General features: G+C 34.9%; 1 protein-coding gene and 1 long non-coding RNA gene across 2 annotated transcripts in view; one reads left to right on the plus strand and one right to left on the minus strand.

The window, feature by feature from the left end:
- The window catches only part of LOC132547341 (ras-associated and pleckstrin homology domains-containing protein 1-like), a 126690-nt gene that overhangs the window by 82052 nt on the left and 17572 nt on the right, over positions 1-27066 (plus strand). Inside the window, exons 4-7 of the mRNA XM_060211107.1 lie at positions 9321-9426; positions 17743-18203; positions 23383-23460; positions 23818-23977. Coding sequence (XP_060067090.1) covers positions 9321-9426; positions 17743-18203; positions 23383-23460; positions 23818-23977 — 805 coding nt within the window. The remainder of the gene's footprint in view (positions 1-9320; positions 9427-17742; positions 18204-23382; positions 23461-23817; positions 23978-27066) is intronic.
- LOC132547288 (uncharacterized) lies at positions 4243-7493 on the minus strand. Its single transcript, XR_009554102.1, has 3 exons — positions 7439-7493; positions 5035-5123; positions 4243-4307 (listed from the first exon to the last, which is right to left on the minus strand). It is a non-coding gene; the product is annotated as an uncharacterized LOC132547288 (long non-coding RNA).

The raw sequence follows: 27066 nt of genomic DNA on the forward strand, positions 1-27066 counted from the left end.
TGTTGGAAGGAAACGAAAGCTATCATTTTATCATAAACTTTCTACATTAGGAACGGTGATGTTTGGGACTCTAATATCTGGGTATATCTCCCAGGTATATCTGATAGTATTTGTACTCCTGGAAATTTGGGAAATGGTGTTACAGACTCACTTGAATTTTTAAATGTTTTAGGTATGCATGATACATACAATCAAGAATAGTATTCAAGCTATATATGAAATAATATATAGGAATTCTGTATTTAATTGGAGGTTGTTTGGAAACAAAAGCTTATTTTTCCAAATATATCAAACATGTGGGTGGCTAGGAGGAGATAATCTAATCCTATGATATCCACCAGATGACAGCTGCTAAATCAGGGTCAGTGACTCAGATAAACACTTTTGTGTAAGAATTACAAAGGTACCAGAACTCTACAGAAGTGAAGTACTGATTTCTGTAAAGAAATAAAATCTGTACTGTAGGATAATACAACAGAATAGTAGTCTTGTATGCTTTATCAAATTTTCTGACAATTAACCCATAAATGTTATAAGATCGTTCAGATATACTTTGTTCTTCATTGAAATAGGAACTAGTGGTATCTTATAATCCTGTAATAAACTCACCCCCTGACTTTGAGTTAAAAGTGTTGTCCCTGGGGCTTATTAAGTGGTACATATGGTAGGATAACGGAGTTATATCAAATAACACAATAATTACACTGTGATAATGAAGTGAAAAACAGGATACTGTTGGTTTGCTTTGGGTTTATCATGTACAAATGAACAACCAGCTTCATTTTGATGATCCCCATGTAGTTGGACCATGTCAGTGAACATTGTAGACCCATCCTATGCCATCCACAGCAATAAGGATGTATTGCTTGTGGAATTAACCATGCCAGCAAAGACTGATCTATTTTTGAGCTAACTGATAAACACAAGTTGAGTTGAGCTTCCTAAAATGATAACCTGGTTTACTTCAAAATAAAAAGGAAGGTAGTATCAAATCCAGCTCCTTGTATCTTTACCTGCAGTTGCGTTCCAACATTCTACTGACTGTATGAGTTATTGTAGCCCTCCGGTTTAATGGTATTTAGTATATATGATGATTTCTATACAATACCACAGCTGTCAAATTACAAAATATACATATTAGAAATAACAGAGTTTAGTTTTGTCCAAGTCATCCCAACAACAAAAAAATTACATGATTTAGCAGAAAACTGATTTGTTTATCATTAGATGAGCTGGTTTACTATATAACGACTAGGAGAATTTCCACTGTATAGAGGACAGCAGGGTTTCCTATAATGTTTAGTAAGACATAACAAAATCAATAATTACAAATGACAGTTGGACTGGACAGACTTGACCACTAACCCCTGACCCTGTCAATCTCTAAGCTAGGAGAAACATTGATACATACGTCTTTACTTATACTCCAGTTCAGGTCGATATCTTGTGAATAGGCTCAGAATTGATTTGGAAAACAAGGATCAGCTTCCCAAGCAAGCTGTGAAATGTGGTGTCAGGAAAATGTTCCTACGACCTAGATCTCAAGAGAATTAAGTGGAGTTTTTTTTTCTGAATCGGAAACATGGAAAAATGGCTCGCTTCTGAGACATCTACTGGCAGTATGTGTTCTACAGGAACTTTCTAAGGAATATTATATGTGGGTATTTAATATGCTGGTAGAAAATCTATAACAGGTCGGTTAAAAACACACACACATGGAGATCTGAGATCAGAGCAGAGATGTTGGTGTCTATTCTGTACTCTAGTTTGAGAACAGTTTTACGGATTGACAGGATGACTGACATCCTGCAGATTATTAGGAATATTTTACCATTAGGATCAGAAAAATGCAACAGTTCCTATTTTCCAGCACATTTTGTAACCTCTGGAATGAGCAATAATCTTGGAAGTTTGGATTCGATTGGAGAGAACTTAATATAATCATCTTGACAAGGCTTAATGTCACTGTAAGGAAAACATGCCATATGTGTATGCTTTAGGACAGGTCTTTGATTCCACACATCTATGGGGATAATCTGGATGTGCAATTACTGTGGGAATACCAAAACTTCAAATAGAATATGGAGGTCAAATTATTTTGAACGAGTTATGGCATGAAAATGAAAGTGATTTAGATGGATTTGGTTTTAAAAAACAGTTGTGTTTTTAGTTATCAGGACCAGTGGCTTGGAAATGCTGCAGAGTCATATCCTGATACGGATCTTTGATGTGAAATAAACAAAAGGCTAGATTAACAAACCTGTTCATGGAGGATAGTGAACTCAAATTGATCTGTGGAAATTATTGGGAATAAATCACTCCACTAGTCAGAGGTTAAAAGGGTGGATATTACTCTAAAATCATTCATGTAAAAAATTTCTGAAAATCGGATGAATCGTTTAGAAAAATCAAAGAACAAAGTTATCAGAACGAAACTTGTGGAAGATTGTTGGAGCTAATTGGATTAGGTTTATAAGCTGTTTGTATTGTACCACCAGACAAACAACAGTGTTAATGAAGAAAAGATTATATCATTGAACATGGATGGCATTGCTTTGGATACTAGTCATTTCAGGATGACAAAATATCAGACATCTTTCAATCGACCTACTGATCTACATTTCCTTACAATGGTTGAGTGTGTCTTTACGTTCTGGAGTGGTGGCAGTAAAGTTAATCAGTTTATATCTGCCATTGATTCGGGATAGAAACAATAAATGTTGCCATCTAATATTCTGGGATCTCGACAGACCAGAAGACTGGTGTATAAAAACGGCCACTATTACCTCATGTGTATACAAATGCACCACGCTGAACATATGTGCTGTCCAACACAAGTAGGTCAATACCCTTCAAGGGGAGGGTGGAAATTTCATAAAATATTACAAATTGATTATTTGATGAAAATTAATCCAAACTTAGATGTTGTTTATTAAAGTTTTTTTTTATTATTTTGACTTTTATCAAAATTTCTAGACTGTAGATCAGTTATTTATTTTAATAAGACATGGTTGCAATGAAGTCATCGAATGTGTACATTTAAGCTTCTGTCATTGGTCCTAATATCAAAATTCACAACCGATGTTTATATATATTATGTCGTTTTACTATTTCGAGTTTGCAGTTGAGTATGTATGTACAATAACTTTGTATACTTCCTTAGTTAGTGTCACCATGATCGTACAAGATCATGGTCAAACCCGATGTTTATATATATTATATTGTTGTACTGTTTAGAGTTTGGAGTGGAGTATATATGTACAATAACTGTACACTTCCTTAGTTAGTGTCACCATGATCGTACAAGATCTTAAAAATGATTATTATACCATGAAACATATACCATATTGTGAAACAGTCTCAATATAAGCTTATGAAGCCCACCAAGCAGCATCAGTGAATGGTACATTGGACCACTCCTTGCCTGTGTGGTGTAACCAGCAAGGCAAAATAAAGACTTGAGAGTGGGGAGGACCAGCAGATATCGATCCCATCCCCAGACTGTGCCACAGAGAGGCATTTTGATGACTAAAGTGTCTTGGGCGAGAGACGAATACTATACACACATTATCTGCCAAAATTCTTTCTGTAGTGTGGTAAATGTGCTTGACACGTGTTAGAAAAAATGACATTGTATTTAGATCTTCTAAACAAATATATAAAGCGTAGGAATGTAAGGACAAGGTAACTTTTGATGTTGGGAGTTTTTTTATTTTATTATCATGATCCTTTCTATCAACTATTAATGAATCAAATAAAACAAATTACCAGTCTACAAATACTCGACATTTGTTTTGGAGATATATACAGTGAGTGATTCTGTTTTAAGTTACTAGATCGGATGCCATCACATGATGGTTTTGGTCATGAACAGAATTCCTATTTATCAACGAAAACAGCCATTTTTCTTTTTCTGATTTAATGTGATATTCAAGGTTAAATACATCATAACAAATAATATAAATGGACTTTTTTGTCACGGACATTTAACATTATTTAAAAGACTGGTATTCCCTGTGGACAGGAAGTTTGAATCATATTGATAATTTTGCACTAAGTAACGATATTGATAAAACAATATGGTATCCCCCAGGGTTCATTTTGTAGTTCTTCATTTCATAGGACACGGTTGCATGAGTGCAAAATAATTTATTTAGATATTTTTGTGGAATCCCAGTTGTCTGGCATAGGATTAAGTAGTTCCCCTTCCTGGTATGATTGTGTAGATCTAGATAAATCAATGGCAGGCTTTAGTTTGCAGGCACAGCTGTGTCAGTGGTCAGATCAGCTGAACCATTCAGGGAATGCTTAAAAAAAAATAACATAGTTTGACTCAGAATATGTATTTCATTGCATTCATAGCATCAGGAATGCAAGTTAAATACTGTTCAATTCCAGTGTTTAGCTCCTGTTCTTGTCACAAGGAAAACAATGATTAATCAAACATCTTCTAATGACAAAAACTAAATCTATATATAGAATTGTTTTTGAAGATTTAGTTCTGATGTTGCTTTCCATTCACCTTATCCAAAAAAAATTCCTTGATCTTAAAATTACAATTTAGTCATTTGATTAAAATATCTTGATATAGATTAAATTGTGAATATGTTTAATGCTTTAACGTATGACAAATATTTCAAATAGAGAGATAAATGTATGTCATTCACAAAGGGAGACAATGATGCTGTTTACAAAGGGAGACAATGATGTCATTTGCAAAGGGAGACAATGATGTCATTTGCAAAGGGAGAAAATTTAAATAATTTATTTTTTTACTGATTGAATTATTCACCACAAATTTCTTTTTTAGAAATTAACATAGATTGTTTGATGACATCCCTATATTGGTTAAAGTTTACAAGTAGTATATATTAGGTTTTACCATCAATATTCATACTGGAAAAGTCCTGTTTGTTGTTAAATATATAGATATAGCATGTTTTCAGCAGCAGTTTTGTACATGTTTCAATATATACTGACTGGTTTACTAGTTTAATCAGACAGGACTGCCTTAACTCTTATCACTTTCCCTACCTCGGTATAATCTTTTTAAAATTGGCATTATCACTCGCTGATTGCCATCAGATTTCATCAGAATTGTATCCTGTAACTTACATGTCCTCCTAGAAGTCAAAACAAAATTATGTTAAAATGGCAGTTGTAGCTAAGAGCATTGCAGTCAAAATAAATTCCTGTGGCATGCATTATGCGAAACTGTTGTTACATAAAAACAGCCCTCTGGAGCTACGTTCTCACGTTTACTTCACAGCACGGTTTAAATCAATCTCACAATCTGTCCCAAGCCTAATACACAAGCATTCATGCATGTATTTGCATGGTAATGTTTTAACTCCAACGACTAGAATACAGTGGAGAGGTTTTATTGTTTCAAATCATATTACTCGAGACAGAAATGGATGAGTTCAGAGATACTCAAATTTGATAAGGCCAATGAAATAAATAATTTGTTTTAAATATTATCTCATTTTTAATCAAACTTTCATTCAATTTATGAAGGAAAATTGCCTTTCTGATACTCTGTTCAATGTAGTCTTTACCTCTGAATACAGCTTGAAGCCAAGATCTACAAAATTTCTGTTAGGCTGTGGAATAATTGATACTGTTTGTAACCAGATCATAGAAATGTAACTAGTTAGCTTCCATGCTCAATTATCAGTCAGTTTACTTACTAGCTCACCCATTCACAAACTCAATAGTTTACTTATTCACTAGCAAAACCCATGGATTAGGCCACCCATTCAGTAGCCCACAGGTTCACAAGCTCACATTGTTAACCCGTTCACTGATTTATTCAGCAGCTCACCTATTCACTACCTTCTCATCTGTTTACCCGTATAACCAGCTAACATGCTTCCTTTGAGCAAGATACTTTAAAATTAAAATTTTACTTTGGAGTTAAAACCTTTAGCTTTTACTGACACTTTGAAACACAAACCATTTCTTAATTTATTTCTTTCAAGCATTTTGACAATAAAATATTGTTTTTTCCTCAGATATATTCTGCCTGTATAAATTATTCAGCAAGGTTAAGTGTTATCACACATAACTATACCATGGCTCATAGCATTTCAATAATCTGCAATTCTAGCTAAGCATAGTAAGTAATCAGAATTGCTTTGCATTTTTGGATTTTAGTTCTACATAATAATCCACTTTCAAACCATCCAACAGTGTTTTCTTTTGTCATAATCTCATATCATATACAATGTACTTCTACTGGCCTGAAGGCAGTCTCAATCAAATAACGTACTTCTGTTGGCACAGGACTGTCTGGGTCAAATAATGTAGGTCTGTTGGCCCAGGACTGTCTGGGTCAAATAATGTAGGTCTGTTGTCCCAGTACTGTCTGGGTCAAATAATGTAGGTCTGTTGGCCCAGTACTGTCTGGGTCAAATAATGTAGGTCTGTTGGCCCAGTACTGTCTGGGTCAAATAATGTAGTTCTGTCAGCCCAGTACTGTCTGGGTCAAATGATGTAGTTCTGTTGGCCCAGTACTGTCTGGGTCAAATGATGTAGTTCTGTTGTCCCAGTACTGTCTGCGTCAAATAAAGTACTTCTGTTGGCCCAGTACTGTCTGGGTCAAATAGTGTACTTCTGTTGTCCCAGTACTGTCTGGGTCAAATAAAGTACTTCTGTTGTCCCAGTACTATCTGGGTCAAATAAAGTACTTCTGTTGGCCCAGAACTGTCTGGGTCAAATAGTGTACTTCTGTTGCCCCAGTACTGTCTGTGTCAAATAAAGTACTTCTGTTGTCCCAGTACTGTCTGGGTCAAATAAAGTACTTCTGTCCCAGTACTGTCTGGGTCAAATAAAGTACTTCTGTTGGCCCAGTACTGCCTGGGTCAAATAATGTACTTCTGTTGCCCCAGTCAGGTTACCACTCTTCTGTCAAATTTACAATGTTTATATTGCTTACAATCATTAGAAGACTTAGTAAAAAGCTCTATTTTACTAGCAAATGGATTTTTCTTGTAGATTTTCTTATTGCCATAGTTTAGAAGGACATAAAATTGTACATTGCTGTGAGGTAACTTAAAATCACAGATTATATAGTGCACACTTGTTTTTTCATAAACCGTCTTTATTGATAGTTATTCCAAATTATTGGAGAATGGAGAACAACGTAATAGATTCAGGTTATGTCAACCCTTAGACACATTGAGCATCTCTCACTCCTTTCTGGTACAAAGGAACAACCCTAAACAGCTTCAAAAAGTGACCTTCAAATAGGAATTGATTATGGAAAGAGATAAGAATATTTTAAACATTCTAATGATCTAAAGTCATGTGATCTATTAATAACCTTTTTTATTGCCTTCAGGATGACCTATAGTTACTCCGAGTTATAATAACAGTATACAGCGCCTCTCCTTGTTATGGTTAAGTGTGTTGCTTTTCCAGGAAATGAAAGTCCTACCTTGTACACATATACACACAGAGATGTGTATTAGTGGAGGTCAAGAGATCACATACTGACCACTGCTGGTCAGACTGTTATAAGACCGGACACATCTTAGGTTTATATCCATCAGACATCACACTGTCCCATCTGTCACTTTGTGCATTGTTTTTAAGCCACTCCAGGGGACTGACTAGATTATGTTAAAAGATGAGACACAATTTGCTAAGATAAGTTTCTATTCGGTGATATGTTTTCTGATGGTTGATGTTGGAGGTGGATACTGGGATAAGGGAAATAGAAGTAACTCATAGCACAATAATGATAAGTAAATATTTACCTAATACATATACAATATACATGTGGAAAATGAGAGGATAGGTAATGTATGTACGCTTGATTTGTGTCTGCAGCATAGGATTTAGGGAATAGGAGTGTCATGTAGCAAAAATTCTTTTAATCATATTGTTACAAAAGGATTTTACAATGGTCTGTAGTCACCTATTTTTAAGAAAAAAGAATACCAATATCCAGTAAAACAAACTTATACAAAAATAAATGCAGACCTTGAAATATGTTAAGCCCTCTAACTGATTTCCAGGACAGTAGGATTATTACACTTATTAGACATAATCATTTTAAAGTTATTTATAAATATTTGTGCAGTTGTACATACACTACACAAAGCCAATGATTAATGATACAGCAGACAATATGAAGTTGGTAAAATGTGGGCTCTTCCTTGGATGATGACAGTTCACATTAGTACAGGTTACGATACAATGTCTGACATACAACCATTAAGAAAAAATCCCTGTGCAATAAAATTTTTTGAAATGTAAAAGTAATTAATTGCCCTGAAGAGGACAGCTTTCCATGATATCAGACATTACCATCTTCATCCAAACTGCTTGTGTACCACTTATTAATCAGAGTTGATTTAATCTTAAAAGTCTTCATTTGAATACGATATCAATTAAGTGTAAAATTGTGACACTATCTCCCAGGCTGTGAATTGTGCTTGTTCCATAGTTAATGAGTCAGACATGTGAATCATAATCACTTTGGTCATCTTGTGTAATAACAACAAATTTGTGTGTGTAAATGACATCCTATCCTGTACACACATAGCAGTCATGATCATGTATAGGTCCTAAAGTCCAAGGCTTGCTGACAATGACATTGATATACTGTATTCCTGAAGCGGAAATCCTAGTATTGTTTTAAGAATCTCTTACCACTAAGATATCATTTCATAGGTATCTCATTGTCCTGTACATTTATACAAATGGAGTGCAGATGTTTTTCTTAACAGAAACAGACAATTATGAAAATGAGGTAAATGTCTATAGAGGGGTTAGTGAAGCAGTTTGTTGATAGGAACTGTATTATCGTTAAACCCAAGGTTATGAAACAGACTTTTATCATTAGTCTGTGTTTAGTCTGTATGTGACCAATAAATAATGTGTATGTGATTCCATGGTGATGTGGAAATATATATACTAGATAGTTATTTGTCATTTAATCTTTGTTTCAGAATTTAAAATTAAGACAAGCATAGACTGTTAATTAAATAGAGAGTTATCTCCCTTCGGTAAAGTCTGGTGTTACCTTTTTGGAACTTGAGAAAGTCAGACCAAATATATCATCTTGATGAAAACTCCATTACCAGGGTAATAGTGTCTTGAAAAGGTTAAAGATTTATTTGCCAATTTGAAATGGAAAATATTTGATATTGTGGTAGACTTAATTGCGATCAAGCATTGAAATGGTTATAGTTTGGTTGTAATGTTAGATAATGGACTAATTCCTTGTGTTTTAGAAACCAACCACTTTTACAGCAGTTAATTAGTAATAAATTTTAAATCTTAAGAGAATTTTTTCTTTTTACTTTTTCCAGTGTTTGGAGCCAGGGGATACTGGAACAGTGCGACGGCGAAACAAAACGGTGGTGACACCTAAAATGGCAATGGAAAGTTTTCGATTTTCTTTCCTGAATTCAGATGGTAAGTTATTGACATTTTTTCTGTAGCAACCTTACTCCTAGACAAGAGAGCAAGAACAGGTTAATACCAAGTTTAAATAAATTAGTAACCGAAAATCAAGGAATTCTTGCACAAAGGAATGGTTTGCATGGAGATCATTGCATGAAAATTTACAAAGACAGAGTAAAACCAGATACTACAGAAAGGAAAGTATCTGTTTCTTCATTCATCACATTTAATTTGTGGTTAAAACCGAGTAATTTTATCAGTCGTCAAAGTGAGACTGGGTTGTAGAGATGTAGCAGTTAACCTCACTTCATACAGTAGGGTAAGTATGAACAAGTAAAATTCTGTTAAAAGTAGCCACTATGAAATCATCTGTTCACATCTCATGGGATTTTCTTAGTTTAGTCCCCCTACCCTTCATTGATTTCATAGATATCCTTTATCAAAGAATTCATATGTCAACAAATCAAATTGATAAAACATTAAAAAATTGACATGAATAGATTTCAGTCATGTATTTTTCACATTAATCATCCGAAATGGTTCATTAATATAATTTAATTTGTTATTAAAACATTAATTATGGTAGATTACATCATTTTTATTTTACAAAAATATATATTTATACTATACAGTGTTTAAGATCTGTACACTATTGCCTGTAAAAAGTCCATCAATGTTGAAGTTAATTACTGGTAATTGGTACCTTCACCAAGAGAACAGGGTGTGTAGTGTTACATTTATGTTTTAAGCTGTAGTCCATCCTGGTCTGTATATGTAGTCAATCTCTGAATGTTTTAAACACCTATCAGTTTCTTTTCCCACATTCCCAAATGTTAAACTTGAAGTGTCTGCATGGTCAATAAAATAGCAATATCTGTCAGAAAAATCAAGCTCAGGTTTTGATATCACTTCATACAAACATTTTCCCCTGAAAAAAAGTCAACCATACACTGATAAAAAGTATAGATCGGTCCAAGTATATTCACTACAATTAACGTTGCTGTTTCTGTATGGATGGGCAATTTGTTATACCCAATTAATGTCCGTATCTACAACTGCATATAATGTACCTCATTAGGATGAATAGACAAGGGGATGATTTGTCTGTAATGACGAAACAAATTTTTTATTTGGCTTGGCTAAAGAACCCCAAAATGCATTGCCTGAATGTTTTTGGAACACTATAGATCTGAGATAGGTTTTGTGCCACAAAAAAGGACAAATTGAATTTACATTGGTAAGTATTCTAGCCTTACCATTGATTTTTGTAGCATTCCATTCCTTGTTCCCTGTAGTTATATGGAAAAACATGCTTTTATGAAACAAGAACTGGAAAAGAAAAATGTCAGTCATAAAAATACTGATGAAAAATTTACAACATGCTTGATGGAAGATTCGGGGAGGAGAAACCTAATCTTTTTATTTGTTTGATTTATCCCATGGGAGCCCCTGTAAGCCTCAGGTGTTTCTGCCCATGTTTATGCGGATGAAACCCCAAGGATACATGGGATGCGATTCTCTGAAAATTTTATGTACCCTGTCAGAATCCACCATACTTCACCATACAGAATATGACAATATTTCTTCTCCATGACAGCGTAGTGCTAGTGCACCTGTAATCCTCCAGTATATCTTTGACTACAGTCTGTAAAAACCCCCATTGGAGCCTCTTTATTCTCCATTGTAATGGCAGAAACCGTATCAGAGACCCTGTGATCCTGAAATACCTCTGTATTAAAGAGCCTTTTTATTCTCCAGTGAAATGGCAGAATCTCATCACACTCTCTGTGATGCTGCAATACCTCTGTATCAAAGAAGGATTTGCCTTGTTGTTCTACCTGGGAACCTAGGCAATACATCGTTGAGAACATTTGCTGGTATTTCTAGAAGATTCTTTAAATAGTATTCATCAGTCTGGTTTTAACTCCTATTTTAAAAATAGCATTGCAGTGATTTCTTCTGGAACTTTTAAGCCTAATAGAACAGGAAAGTGTGGAGTTTCATATGTCACTTTTCAGAAATAGATTTCATCCTTCAACACTATCTGTTGAATCATTTGGCCATCACTAACATCTTGTCTTCCACATCATTTGACCTCTTGTGCCATATCAAATTATCTCCCTTTTTTACCAGTGTTATCTTGAAGGCAAGAAATTGATTCTAAAAACATACTTTCAAGGTTGGAGAAAAAGATCAGTTTAGAAAAAGTAAATAAAATGTTTATCTTTCAAGTTAGATTAACTTACAGAGTCAGCATTTATTAAGCTTATATATCGAAATCCTCAGTAATATTGAATGAGAATCAGGGGAGATAAGTAAGAAGTATATTTTATGAGATCTTACCATTATTTCACTGGCATGAAGCTGGACTGCAAAGAACAATAAAATTTACAGGAAAAATAATAATATAGATAATAACAATATTTTAAGTGTTTACAAATAAACAGAACATTGGCAATGATATATGACTATAGCAAGGCTAATTATAGGCAATAGAGTGAGATATCGGTATTACTTGTGTACTTAGTGTGCTATCAGTAAAATGGTTAGCCATGCCAGAAACTCTTTTGCAAAGGGAAATATATGAGGTGCTGTTGTGGTGCCCAGACTTAACTTTAAAAAACATCTAATTATTTGATTTGATCACTATTTCTTCAAAGAATTATTGATCTGTAAAATATCAACCAAAGTTATGTCTACTTTGTGTGTCCACTGTTCTGTGGTCTGGTGTATGATACCAGTAGGCTTTAGGGCTAATGTACTGGTGAAAACACTAGACCCAAACCTTTTACTGAATGATGAGCTGTGTACATAGCCTCCAATCTGTAATGAAACTTTGTGAAAATGTAACCAAGTGTCTGTGGAAAGATAACACACTCCCACAGATTTGTTTCATGTCTGATTAAATTATCCTTCTCTGTTTGCCTTCATGCCCACCATATTTGTCTATACAACAGATTGTTGGATGTTCACTATTTTTTCTCTTTGTCTAGACTTCATGTATTACACAAATCTTTCTAAAGAAATTAACGTCTGTGTCAAAAAAGAAAACATAACTTCCTAGAAAAAGTGAAAATCCATTTTCCAAATAGTTTTGATACATCTGCCTCCACTTTATCTATCTCTTGGCGTGTGATTCCACAGATTACATACAGGATGTTAAGACTTGGACTTCCAGCAAATTTTAGAATATACACTTTCAAATGTGGAAATAATAGACTTGATAATGTGTTTTAGGTACTGTAAGGGGTGTTATTGATGGTTTTTTGCAGTTTTTCCAAAAGCTGGAAACAATTACAAAATCCTGAAACAGTACGCTTTTCTTTAATCATCTTACCCTCATGGGATCTATTTTATGTGATTTTGTTCTATGTGTGAACATAGCAAAACTTAATTCTAAAGATTGTAAAACTGACCTAGCTATCCAAGAACTACCTGTCAGCTCTCATAGAACTGACCAAGTTATCCCAGACCTAAATGTCAGCTATCATAGAACTGACCAAGTTATCCCAGAACTATCTGTCAGCTATCATAGTACTGACCAAGTTATCCCAGAACTATCTGTCAGCTATCATAGTACTGACCAAGTTATCCCAGAACTATCTGTCAGCTATCATAGAACTGACCAAGTTATCCCAGAACTAACTGTCAGCTATCATAGAACTGACTGACCAAGTTATCCTAGAACTATCTGTCAGCTATCATAGAACTGAACAAATTTTTCCATAAATAGGTAAGCTGCCAGTTAGCTGCCTTTTATCAAAAACTGACCAAAGCATCCAAGATTTTTTTACTCTTTCTGAAAAGCTAACTATTCCAGAACTGAACTAAGTAGTCCTGAAAAACTATCAAAGAATTGACTGATATATACAGACTACTGAACTTAATTACTCAATTATTTCAGGCACATAGGATGTATGGGCGTTTTTCATTATAAAAAAGAAAAAGTCAAAGTTACCAACAATGATTGTCTCAGAGATAAAATCAATTATGTTTTTGTCATAGACATGTTATATGAAAAGAACATTACACTACATACAACATCAGTGAAAAAGATAGACTTGCTTTTGCATCAATAGCAACTGTTTGAATTGTATATAGGTTTTCTCTGTGATAGTCTAAGTGTATGAGTACATGAGCTAAAACGGAAAGATATATATAGTAATATATCTTCTAATTCATCCGTATGAACTTAGCACTAATTAGACAATGATTGACCAAACAGTAAACACATTCTGAGGTTGTGGTGCAGTAGGAAGTGTAGAATATCCAGCTTCCTTAATCCATCAACTTGTAACTCCACCCAATATATAAGGACAGATACACAGATACATTTACTTCCCCACTGTCTACGTTTTGTCTCTGTTTTTTTTTAAGATTCCATATGAAGATTTTATTTAATTGCATGTTAGGTACCTGTCATTTTATTGTTATTGTCAGGGAGGGAGAGAGAAGGAAGCCACTTGTATTGACATGTCTGACCCTGCATGTGTGGGAGGACAAAGGGGGCATTCCTAATCTCCAACTGGTGTACATTATAAGGCTTGGTCTTGTACACTCCCCCTCCTTACTATCAACAAACTCCCCAAATTGTTCTATTAATAGACACCATGTGGCCATTCATGATTCAACTATCTAGCTAGCTCCATGCTTTTGTGTAGAGAAGGTATTGGAGAGTATGTAACATATTACACAGTACAACCTCAGGGTTTATCACCTAATCAACTGGAATCAGTCCTTCAAGTGCAGACAGGAAGGGAAAGAAACATGGCCTAGCATTTTGACCTTTGCCCTCTGACATGCTGGCATCATAGTAGAAGACTGTGAATGGTTTGTTGTATATCAGACTAACGAGGGAGTGCAAACCAACAAGCCGATTTGATTTAGCCGTTTCAAATTCTGTTGTGAATATTAGTTATTTTCCCTTGGATTTATCTTTAGCCTTGAACTTATATAGCTCTTCATGAAATAGAGGTAAGATTATCGTGTTAAACTAAACAGCAGTTAAAAAATTTAATGCTGTTAATTGTGATGTATTTCTGTTTTAGTGGATAGAATTTTGAATTCTTCAGGATATTCAGGTTTGAAAGCATTGTGACATAAAAGGTACTGTTTGATATACAAAGTCCAAATTTTTCTTAATATTTTTTGAGATGTCAGGCACATTTATAACAGGTTGAATTCTAAGAAACATAAAAGACGTGTTAGCACTGTGTTGAGTAGATAATTATATCATAGCTAATTGGCAGGGCAGGTATCTGTAGCCACTTGTCAGTCAAAAGGATAAGTGGAAACTGAACTGTCTGAACGGAAATGAACCTATTTTGTACCAGATTTCATCACGGTATCAACTAGTTGTGTACTATGTGAACCTTCTTAAGTTGTCTGTTACCAGAATTTATCACTGCATGAACCCTTTCTATTGCCAGAATGCATTGCTGCATGAACCTTTCTTTTACCTAAATACACTAGTGTGAATCAACAAATGATATATTCTGACCTATAGTATGTCTGTTGGAAAAGTTGATCCAAGTGAAAGATGACCGAGATTGTCAAAGAGTTGGGTAAACAGCACTGCTAAATGTAGGGTGACTGGACTGTTCCAAGAATTGGATAAACTGGTATGGCCATGAGTTGGGTAAACAGCACAGTCTAAATGTAGGGTGACTGGACTTTCCATGAGTTGGGTAAAGTGGGACTGGCTATGAGTTGGATAAAATGGACTGTCCAAGAGTAGGGTAAACTGGTTTGTCCACGAGTTGGTAAACTGGACTTTCAAAGACTTTTGTAAGCTGGACTGGCCAAGAGTTGGGAATGCTGGTCTGTCCCAGAGTTGGTAAACTGTACTTTGCAAGTCGTGTAAGCTGGCTTGTCCAAGAATTGGGAAAGCAGGAATTTCCAAGATTTTAGTTAAGAGTACATCCCGAGAGTTGTGTAAATTGGAATGTCCAAGAGTTGTGCAAATCTGGACTTACCAAGGGTTGTGTAAACCAAATGTCCAAGTGTTGGGTAAACTGGACTGTCTACAATCTGTGTAAACTGGACTGTCCAAGAGTTTGGTAAAGAGACTGTCCAAGAGTTCATGAGTAAACAGAACTTTCCACGATTTTGGTAAAGAGACTGTCCAAGATTTTGGTAAACTAGACTGTCCAAGAATCTGGTAAACTGTACTGTCCAAGAGTTTGGTAAACTGTACTGTCACAGAGTTTGTTAAACTGTACTGTCCAAGAGTTTGGTAAACAGGACTGTCACAGAGTTTGTAAACTGTACTGTCCAAGAGTTTGGTAAACTGTACTGTCCAAGAGTTTAGTTTATCCAAGAGTTTGGTAAACTGTACGGTCCAAGAAATAGGTAAACTGTACTGTCCAAGAAATTGGGAAACTGTACTGTCCAAGAAAAAGATAAACTGGACTGTCCAAAAGTTGGGTAAACTGTACTGTCCAAGAGTTCATGAGTAAACAGAACTTTCCATGATTTTGATAAACTTACCAAAATTTTTTAGGGACTATCCAAGTGTTTGGTAAACATGACCATCAACGAGGAAGTGTTCATGAGCAGGATAAACAGATCTATATATATTTTTAAAAAGGGTTTTCATTGTGGGATATGGTGTACTAAAGGTTTACATGTGTTCAAAATTGTTTGGTACATATTGTACAAAATATATCTATAAAAAGAGGAAATATATTGTTGGGTACATGGTTTACCAGGGAATATTTGTGTACAAGTTGGTTGATGTTGTTGGGTACATGGCCAATACTGTCCTCCTTATAGACTTGTTGAGAAATTTCTTTGTAAGAAGATCAATACCATTGGGTATATGCTGTCTGGCTTTTGTATCCCTTACTGGAGGAATGTTAATTACTTTGCCAGGTCTTACAGATCTTCTTCCTTAAGTTCCCTTTGAAATGAATCTCAGATAAAAGTATATTGAATTAGAAAGAGGGATGGTTCAAAGCTTCAAGAATACATTATATCTGTGTATAGAACTGCAGAAATTGCTATGGTCGAAATATTGGCATACATATATACATACAGTGACATATATATGTTGTTATCTCATCATTATCAATTCTGATCATTTCTAAAATTTCTGATTCAGACCTTAATCATCTTCTAACATCTGTTTTGTTTGGCTATATCCTCAAGGATCCCTGCTATCTTATTGGAACTTCAAGGATAAAACTGATTCCAAAAATGTTTCATTAAAAAGTGCACAGTTTGGCATATAGCCTTTTAAGATAGATCTTTTTCATTAAATTGTGATTACATATGCCAGGGTCTGACATCTGCCAAACTATGGAATAAAGAGATGGAATTATTAATGGATACCTGAAAATCAGTTAACGATTCTTCAAAACGTTACAACAATATTGGTACTTGTGGATTTCATGAGGAAATGGTATTTGATCAGATCTTCTGTATCAAATTAAAAGATTGATAAATTTCTTTTCTATAATAGCCATCAATAATTTTCATCCAAAATAATTATGGAAGAAAAACCTGTAAGGTTTTAAATTCCACTTTTTGCAACCCGAACAACAAAGAAAACCAGCAATTAGTTTTCAAAATAAGAATTCCATTGCAAAAACTACAAATAAGTTGACGTAATTTGACATGTATCCTGTATGAATTTCACAGCAATGAGTATTTTTTACCAAGCATTTCCAGAGTGATGTAAGCAATGAACTCCAGAACATGTACGGCCCTTCCGTTTACAGGAACATTTTGCCAGGTTTTGACGTCTGCTTTTCGTCTGATATGTTCTGATGGGGAATGTGTACTTTCAGATCACTGGAATTGTATATGCAGACGACCAGGTCTTGATTCAGATTTGTAAAGATAACTGTTTTCATTATATGTTACATCAAAGCTAGACGAGTCTTTGACTTGTTATAGAACACTTGAAGCTCTCCACTTAACAAAGTTCATGGCTGGTAACAATGAACTGGTGCATGTTTAAGGAACAGGTACTTGTTTCACCTGTGTGAAAGCATTGGGAGAGATAGGGTTTGATGTTATTGTCAGATAGTATTTACAAATTCTTCTCTTTTTTTGTTCTATTCTTGTACATAACACATTCAGGATTTTGTTTTGGTAAAGAATGCTTAAATAATATAATCAAAAGGAAAATTGAGTGAATTTCAAAACAAATTGACATCGATACGCAAGACAGTATTTGGTTCGGATGGTGACTTCAGTTGACCTATGTAGTTTAATGTGAAAAAATATTGAATAATTTAGAGTGACCACAGTTAACTGGGTTATTGTTATAAAACTGTGACTAGCTATTGTTTTCTTAATTTTGTCTTTGTTTTCTTTTCGTAGAATCTCAGGATGTGAATTTCGATGCAATTCTTGGGGAATTATGTGAACTGGAAACACAACTAAGTACAACACAATCAGAGCTCTCCCGGTCTCATGGTCTGGGTATGTCATCGGGGCTGGCAAAGGACGAACATCGAGACAGTGGCAACGACTTAGCGCAGGCCGAACTTGACGCACTGGCAACAGAAATTACCCAGACGTTTGGATATCGTCATAGTGTGCAATATGGTGGTGATCATGAATTTCTTCATGGAAATTTTTTATCAAAACATGGATCATGTTCAGATCTTACCGGTGAAACAGATTCTGCTTTCTCAGAAAATGCCTCACTTCCATCTTCAGAATCTTTTACATCAATGGTTACTGTATCCTCCTCAGCAGAGACATCTAGTGGTGGGGATACAAGCAGCACCGCAAGTAGTGCGAGTACCATTACGCCACTGTCAATGCAAGCATCGGAGGTAAGTTTAGTTTGAGACAAATAACGTAACTTGTTTTTTTTGTTTCAGAAACGTTTTATTTTTCAGCAACATTACCGTTATGGAAAATAAATTGCACATTTGAATGTGAGTGAAATATATATAAGGAATTCTAATCATGTAACCTGGATATATGTTCACGATCTAAAAATTCTCCATCATCATTTATCATACATATTGAGATGGGAATCCTTTACATGTATGTCTTATCTTTTACTAAATGTTACTTAATCAGAAGCAGTCAATTATAGATATGTTCCACTTAAAGTTCAAGAAGAAAGTCGTGGCCAGTCAGGTTGAAAGTAAGAAGAAACTGAATACCGTGTTACTTCAGCTACACTTAAGTTTTGAAACTTAAGTGGTTTTCCATTAAGGTTACTTTGTACATACTGTTTTTATTACTGTCCCTACCAAGTTTTCCATCATGTCATTAATAATTTCTGTTAGATATGGGTTATAATTATACAAATCTCTTTGGTTAAATGGTGAGATGGTTAAGTTCCATTAAAGTTATTTTGTATATATTTACTTTTTACTGTTCCAAATATAGGTATCAATCACTTAGCTGTGGACACTTTTTATTACAGATTTTAATACAAAATCTCCTTTTACTTTATTTATTTAGTTTGCATGTGTTTTTATCTAAAATCAAGATACTGATGTATAAATCTATCTTCTGTAATAATAGGAAAATGTTCCATGAGCAAAAGAAGGTGTTATTAGGTTTCTTCCTCGATAGAAAGTGTAACCCTGATAAAAAACTTTGATTAAATGGTCCTGCTGTTTCTGTCCACAAATGACATCCTTTCCCAATCTTGTAAAGTGAAGATGTCAATAGAGAAACATCATCTTATTGCCAGACAATGATATAGTATTTTGTCACCATTTCTGCTGGAGCTTGAATATATGCCTGTAGGGTTATTACTAGACATGTGCCACAAAAATAGGGTAAATTTGTTTTTTGTTTGAAAGAAATGATATAGATGTTTTAGATTTGGCCATGGAATAAAGTTCATATTTTTAGGGGAGGTAACTCTTTGATCTTTTTTCCTAATGATTTATTTGTCAACAAATGTAACAGTGTAGCGAGTGGTCAGTAATTAGTCTTGTCCTAACAACTATCAAGGGAACATTCGTTAATGAAATAAATGTAATATTCTTATTATCAGGGAGATTGTTTGCATTTTGCCATAGAATTAGAAACAGGTAAACAGGTAATGAATTATGTTTGTTTTGAGAACTAGCAGCCTGGTACCAATCTGTTCATCAACCTAGTGACTGTTCCTGGTATAACCTAATATACATACATGTTGTACAGGAGCAGGTTACTGTGACTTGTTTATAATGTTACACAGCCACTCAGCTGACAGAACATGTTTCCTGGCTGAGATGGTAGAGCCATATTGGTTTACCAGACATGTTACCTGGGTTAGATTCCAATTGGGGTTCTTAGTAGGAATGTCTTTTCCCCTGTTCTGTTGCATTGTAGCCCAACCAAATCCCATAGAATGTGGTACTTTATGTTTGGTTGTCAACAGGAGTTTTTTTGTCCACCTTGTCAATTCAAATAACCCTCCCTACATTCAAGGCCATCATCAGTCTTAAAACAATGCATGCTATTCTTATTTCTTGAGAAGTTTTACATGGATCTTTCTCACATTTCATTTGAAGGTTTCTCTTTGTCCCTAACAAAACAAATAGAATGGCTGACAGGTAGCCATCTTTAATTTGACAAAAGATCATTATCACTATTTTTTTGTGCAGTTACACACAAAAATAGAGAAGAAGGGAAAAGATCCCACTTTTGAAGAACAAAAACAAAGATTAAACTACTGTGGGTACCAAGGTCCTTCAGGGATCTCTTGCTCCCATTTTTTAACATATGTAATTTCCAATTCATAGATGTTTTCTATTCATGGCTTAAAGCTTGACTTTTCAAAATCGTTTTACAGAATGTTTTGATGTAAGAATGATTACAGCTACAGTACTACATTGTAATGACATTGTACAGTGTCATTGTTAAGTGACATTGGTACAAACCTCTGAACTATATGTATTTTCTTAACTGCATGATTCCACATCAACAAAGCTAGTTACTGAATTAAAAACAAATGGATAGTTAAGATAAATTTATCCAATATGTCTCCGTGAAGTGTGAACAGAAGAGTTCCTATTTTCTAAGCCATTTCTACACTTGAACTATTGAGTTAGGTAAATTAATTTAAACATTATTGCCAGAGATTATTCTTGGTTTTAGGGAGAGAAACCCCAGGTTGCAGGGGAAAGATATAGACTTAGCAATCAATCATTAGAAATCAAGGGGAAAGCTTAAACCAAGGTACATGAAGCAAGCAGAGACTACAATGGAAGTCTAGACTGAGGGCAAACCCCAATTTGTTTTTTTAAAGAAATAGATTAAAAATGGTGCATTCTGGGAGCATTTGGTGGTATTATTTCAAACTGAACATAAAGAATTATTCAGTTAACAAAAGTTGAAGACTGAAAGACTAAAATTGTCATTAGTGATGTTGAAAAGTTCTCAGTGAGAAACTTTTGCTCATTTTTTATGGAGGGGAAACTACCCATATACAGCATCAAAAGGAGCCATTATTGGGGCATGATTGTAGCTGAATTTGCTGTTGAAATGCATGCAATGCAACATTTTCCCCATTTTTTTATCTAGTTCTTTATTATTTCATATAAAGTTGTCGCTTGACTTGACTTATAACCTTTTATTGAAGCATGACTTATGCCCTGCTGTTAAATATCTTATTTAATTCAACTCACATGTCAATTTTTTAGTTTCATGTTTTGTTTTTTGGTTTTGATTTTTGTTTGCAACATTTGCTGAACATAATCTTAAGTTTGATTATTCTGAGTTTTGTAACATTTGACCCCTGAAGGTTAACATTTAACCTTAGTGTTTTGTTTTAACCTTTGAACTTTGATGTTGTTGTAGATGCATGAGATGCTGATGTCACAATTAAGTTTGTATGAGGAGCAGCTAGAATTGGAAAACCACCCCCTTGTAAGTGGGATATGTTGATTCCAATATTCCAATCTCTGTACGTGGGGGACCAATTGATCTCTTACTTCTTGTATCAAAATCATACATCATACCCTTGTATATGGAACAAATCTCCCATCCCTTATATTTGGAACAAATTTCAATTTCCTGCTCTTGTATATGAGACAAACATTTATCCCCTAATCTCTTGTAAACGAGTCAACCATGAATTCTGTGCCCTTATGTAAGGGACAAACATCAATCCCTTACCTTGTATGTGGGACAAACATCAATCTCTTACCTTTTATGAGGGACAAACATCAATCCCTTATCTTGTATGTGGGTCAAACATCAATCCCTTACCTTGTATGTGGGTCAAACATCAATGCCTTATCATGTATCTGGGAGAAACATCAATCCCTTACCTTGTATGAGGGACAAACATCAATCCCTTACCTTGTATGAGGGACAAACATCAATCCCTTACCTTGTATGTGGGTCAAACATCAATGCCTTATCATGTATCTGGGAGAAACATCAATCCCTTACCTTGTATGAGGGAAAACATCTATCCCTTATCTTGTATGAGGGACAAACATCAATCCCTTACCTTGTATGTGGGTCAAACATCAATGCCTTATCATGTATCTGGGAGAAACATCAATCCCTTACCTTGTATGAGGGACAAACATCTATCCCTTATCTTGTATGAGGGACAAACATCAATCCCTTACCTTGTATGAGGGACAAATATCAATCCCTTACCTTGTATGTGGGTCAAACATCAATGCCTTACTTTGTATGAGGGACAACCATCAATCCCTTACCTTGTATGTGGGTCAAACATCAATGCCTTATCATGTATCTGGGAGAAACATCAATCCCTTACCTTGTATGTGGGTCAAACATCAATGCCTTACCTTGTATGAGGAACAAACATCAATCCCTTACCTTGTATGCGGGTCAAACATCAATGCCTTACCTTGTATGAGGAACAAACATTATGTGTCACATGATGAAAGATGATCATGTGATGATCATGGTGAAGCATTATAGTGAGGTGGAAGTTTCAGTTCACCATCCCATCTCCAACAGTCTAAAATGTTTATTTGTAACTACCAAGTAGACAATTACATCTTTTCTGATGAAGGCAGCAACAATTTACAAATTATCTCATGTTACGATGCTAATCATGTTGTGTGTAAAGAAAATTCGATTTGAATATGGTTATGCCACAGTTGAAGATCAAAGTTGTGTTAAAATATCTTGATGTTGAAACCTAATTTTTGTCAGAGATATAAATAGCGTATATATACCAGGACACTGGTGGTGGGGTTGGGCAGTGGTAAAGCACTTGCCTTTCACCAAGCATCCAGGGTTCTAATCCCAGAATGAATGTGAATAGGTATGATGTCACCAGCCGGACCACATGGATTTTCCACAGGTGCTCTGGTTTCCTCCCCAGGAAGACAATGTACAATTCCATTCAGGCCAACAAGACTGATTAATATAAGCTGATGGCTTGTTTACATTATATTCCATTGGTGGAAAGGCTCAATTGCAAATACACTTTTAATTAATTTTAAGTGTTAACACAAACTGTCTGAATGTGCTCACAAAATCTTCAATTCTTCACAAAAAGGAAGTTGATAATCCTATAGATAAATGTATTTCTTGTATTTTGATCCTAACACTTTGGTTTGGCATGGCGTGTGTGCATATTTTTCTATATCTACCATCATACACTCCCACAAACTGCCAAAAATATTGATTAACAACTTTATTTATACTTTGGCCCCAACTGAACCTTAAATAGAAGAAGAAACTGTTCTAAATTTAATTAAATGTTGTTTTGGTAATGTTGGTTAACCAGTAAATGTGGTGTGTGCATGGCCATGCAATTATCATATTCTGGTATATGTGTTTTTTCCCCTTTACTTTCAGTGTTGTAGGAAATGTTGTACCTATGTTGTGTTTTTTTTTTATGATATTTACACTTTCATTTAACTACAGTAACACCTTACATTTGTGGGTGGGTCGGGGAAATATTACGGTATAGCTATTGATTTTGTGTTTGAACTGTGTAAGTACAGGTCAATTATCAAACAATTTTAATCCACATCTCTATAATCCTTTTATGTTTACTGTTCACAGGAAGAACAGAGAGCTCGTTTAAAAGCTGAAAAGATCCGCATCGCCCTGGAAAAAATAAAAGAAGCAAAGATACGAAAGGTAAGTTTCCACTGATACAGTTAACCGGGCCTTATAGCACATATCCAAGTTCCTTATTTTTTTAAGTTTCACAAAATCTTCTGAAAAGTAATGTAAGCATTGATTCCTTTAGGATTTGATTGTCACTTTTTAGTGAATACTTTCATGACATTAATTAATTTGACCTGGATTTACGTGTTAGATGTCATCAATAAAGCAAAAAACACTTACCCTTGAGGAACACCTAGTGTTATTTGTCCTCCATATTTACAAGGATCACTGTGTCAGCCTATCACTAGTAAGTTAGAATTAGATTTGTTGTACTATCAGTATTCTCTTACACTATTTTTCATTAAGCCTTTCACATTAATCTTTCAGCTGTTTGTTCGAGCATTTGCTAAAGATGGAAGTAGTAAAAGTATTCTGGTGGATGAAAAGATGTCCATCGGTCAAGTTTGTAGTACACTGGCTGATAAAAACCATGTCAGGGTCAACTCAAAGCTTGCAGTTGTGGAGCACATGCCAGATCTATTCATGGGTGAGTTTCTATCTTGTCTTTACTGTATATATGGCAAAATATCTGTGCAACCTCATGAACATTTGTTTTAGTCACATGAGAAAATGTTTTTTACCTTTAGGTTCAGATGTTAACCCATGTTTTGTTTTCATTTTATTGATGAAATGAGCAAAAAGTTAAACTGTTAGGAAAGTTTCCCCAGATACAGATTCACAGATTTACATTAAAAAGTATTCCAAATCATCAGTTTTATACATACATGGACAATCTGGATGGAATACTTGGAACTGCAGAAATCAATTTTGTACAATGTATTGATACTTTATAAGAACTTCTGACGTGTGTGGTAATACCATTCTGATGTGTGTGGTAATACACTTCTGACATATGTGGTAATACAATTCTGACGTGTGGTAATACTTTTCTGACGTGTGTAGTAGTACACTTCTGACGTGTGTGGTAATACACTTCTGACGTGTGTAGTAGTACACTTCTGACGTATGTGGTAATACACTTCTGACATTTGTGGTAATACACATCTGACGTGTGTGGTAATACACTTCTGACATTTGTGGTAATACACTTCTGACGTGTGTTGTAGTATATTTCTGACGTGTGTGGTAATACACTCCTGACGTATGTGGTAATACACTCTTGAATTGTGTGGTAATACACTTCTGACGTGTGTGGTAATAAATTCCTGACTTGTGCAGTAGTACACTTCTGACGTTTGTGGTAATATACATCTGACGTTTGTGGGAGTGCACTTCTGATGTGTGTGGTAGTACACTTCTGACATTTGTGGGACTGCACTTCTGACATGTGTAGTAGTACACTTCTGATGTATGTGGTAATACACTCTTGAATTGTGTGGTAATACACTTCTGAAGTGTGTGGTAATACACTTCTGACGTGTGTGGTAATACACTTCTGACGTGTGTGGTAATAAATTCCTGACGTGTGCAGTGGTACACTTCTGACGTTTGTGATAATACACATCTGACGTTTGTGGGAGTGCACTTCTGATGTGTGTGGTAGTACATTTCTGACATTTGTGGGAGTGCACTTCTGACGTTTATGGTAATACACATCTGACGTGTGTGGTAATACACTTCATTTATATTTTACAATCATAACACCCAATGTAACCAACAAGACATAGTATTATCATGATCCCAAATGCCTTATCTTGGCAGTGAAGGTCTATTAGTTTGCTTACTATTGGCATCCAAGTCTTTTACTACAATGGAGACCCAAATCTATTGAATAAGTGGGAGTGAGAAAAGGTTTATTTTACAAGAGGGCAATATATCTCTTAAATTTGACTGTAAAGACACCTGGGGAACTATAGTTACAATATTAGTGGAATATTTAATGTGATGTTTCACTTGATTTATTTTTAAAATCTTCCATAATTTAGAACCTTCTTTGTTATTGGTCCTCTTGATATTGATGGTGTGGATAACATTTCTCTGAATGGCTTGTCACAGACCATATCCATCCCACAAGATTGAATTGTATGCGGGGATGTGTTGCGAAGGTCGTCTACTAAAGGGTTGCTCTGGTCTCATGGCACTAATTACTGCCCAGTGTTATGGTTAGGGTGCGACGCTCTCTAGAATTATTGTCCCATGAATATTCATATCTTTCAGATGCAATCTGTGTGGTGACATTCTAAAGAAGTATGGTAAATGTCATAACAGTTGTATACCCAAAAAATGTCAACAGATTCAAGAAAAATTCTAGAAGTAGCGTTATACTTCTACAACTCCTATCTTGTTTTCTTATTTCCATTTCTTCACTCCAGTCAACATTAATGTGTTATTGAATACTAGATATATTCAGGATGAAAACAATTTCTTCCTAAATGAACTTGGATACAAAAAACCCCAAACATTTGCAAAGTATAGAATTTCTGATCATCTTTTCTACACTCGTATCACAATTTTTGGTTTTTTTTTTATGCCTCTCTTTATTTTTACACTTTACCTTTCCTTTTCTTCTTTTATACTCTGTCTTTAAATCTCTTTTTACCTCTTTCTGTAGCCATCATGTTTTGTCCATTGTCATGTGCCATGCACTTTGCACCATGTGTCATGCGTAAACTTTTTACATTTTCAACTTCTACTGAAGTTTCCCTTGAGAGGGATTCATCTGAATCCTGTTTGAAATGATCCTGAGATGATCCTGACCAAACTTTGTTATTTTTAGTGTTCCTTCAAAATCCTTTTTGACCACCATCTTTGAAAACACATTTCAACCATTTCAAGTTTGAACAGTGCAAATGAGCTGAAATTTTGTGTGAATGTGGAGAAACTGAAATGAAAAATGGCGTTTTACCTTTGTTACTGAAATATTTTGAAATATTTAAATCCTTTAATAACTTTTTACTACTGCTTCTGTTTCTTAGACATCCCTCAGATAAATCACAGATGACTGTTAAGGTCCTTTGGGCCTTTTGTTTTCTCTCCTCTTACTATTCCTCCTGTCTCTTCCCTCATCAGTTTTAATTTCTTATTTTTGTTTTTAAATTTAAATCAGCAGGCTTCATGTATACCTGTAATTGTGAAAAACCTACATTACATACATTTAATACCCAGAACCTGAAAACATCAACCAAACCTGACCTATCTGTACCAAAGAATCTTTAGTAATGTAAAGGTTCATGTAATCACAAGTCTCCTATAGCTCTAGCAAGTCTTCAAGTGGTCCAGTCTGAGTTGTCTGTTTTTAGCCTGCCCTGTAATTACAACATTTAACATCACAAGAGCTGCAGGATAACCATTTTCTTTATTGCTCTTCTATGTAATTGCCAGCACATTTTCATGATAAACTTTCCTAAAAAGTGTGAACCAATCAAAGAATTCTTCCAGTCCATTATTGGTAGATCAGCCCAACTAATTACTAGCAAACGGAAACAATGACTTACGTCTTGTCAATTGAAAAAAAAAAGAAAACTTGTGAATTTCAGTTGGATCAATATTTGAGAGTTTTTATTTTTACTTTTAAATTTGATCTTTGTTGTAAGGAATCGGTTCTTTAGCATGTTTCTTATTACTTGTCCTGTTTATTGAAGTTTGTCTGTTGGATGTCTTATAAACCAGCTTGAG

This window comes from Ylistrum balloti, unplaced genomic scaffold (genome assembly GCF_031769215.1).
Source record: "Ylistrum balloti isolate Yb309-2 unplaced genomic scaffold, AGI_CSIRO_Ybal_v1 Utg369946, whole genome shotgun sequence".
In the NCBI taxonomy this organism is placed as follows: domain Eukaryota; kingdom Metazoa; phylum Mollusca; class Bivalvia; order Pectinida; family Pectinidae; genus Ylistrum; species Ylistrum balloti.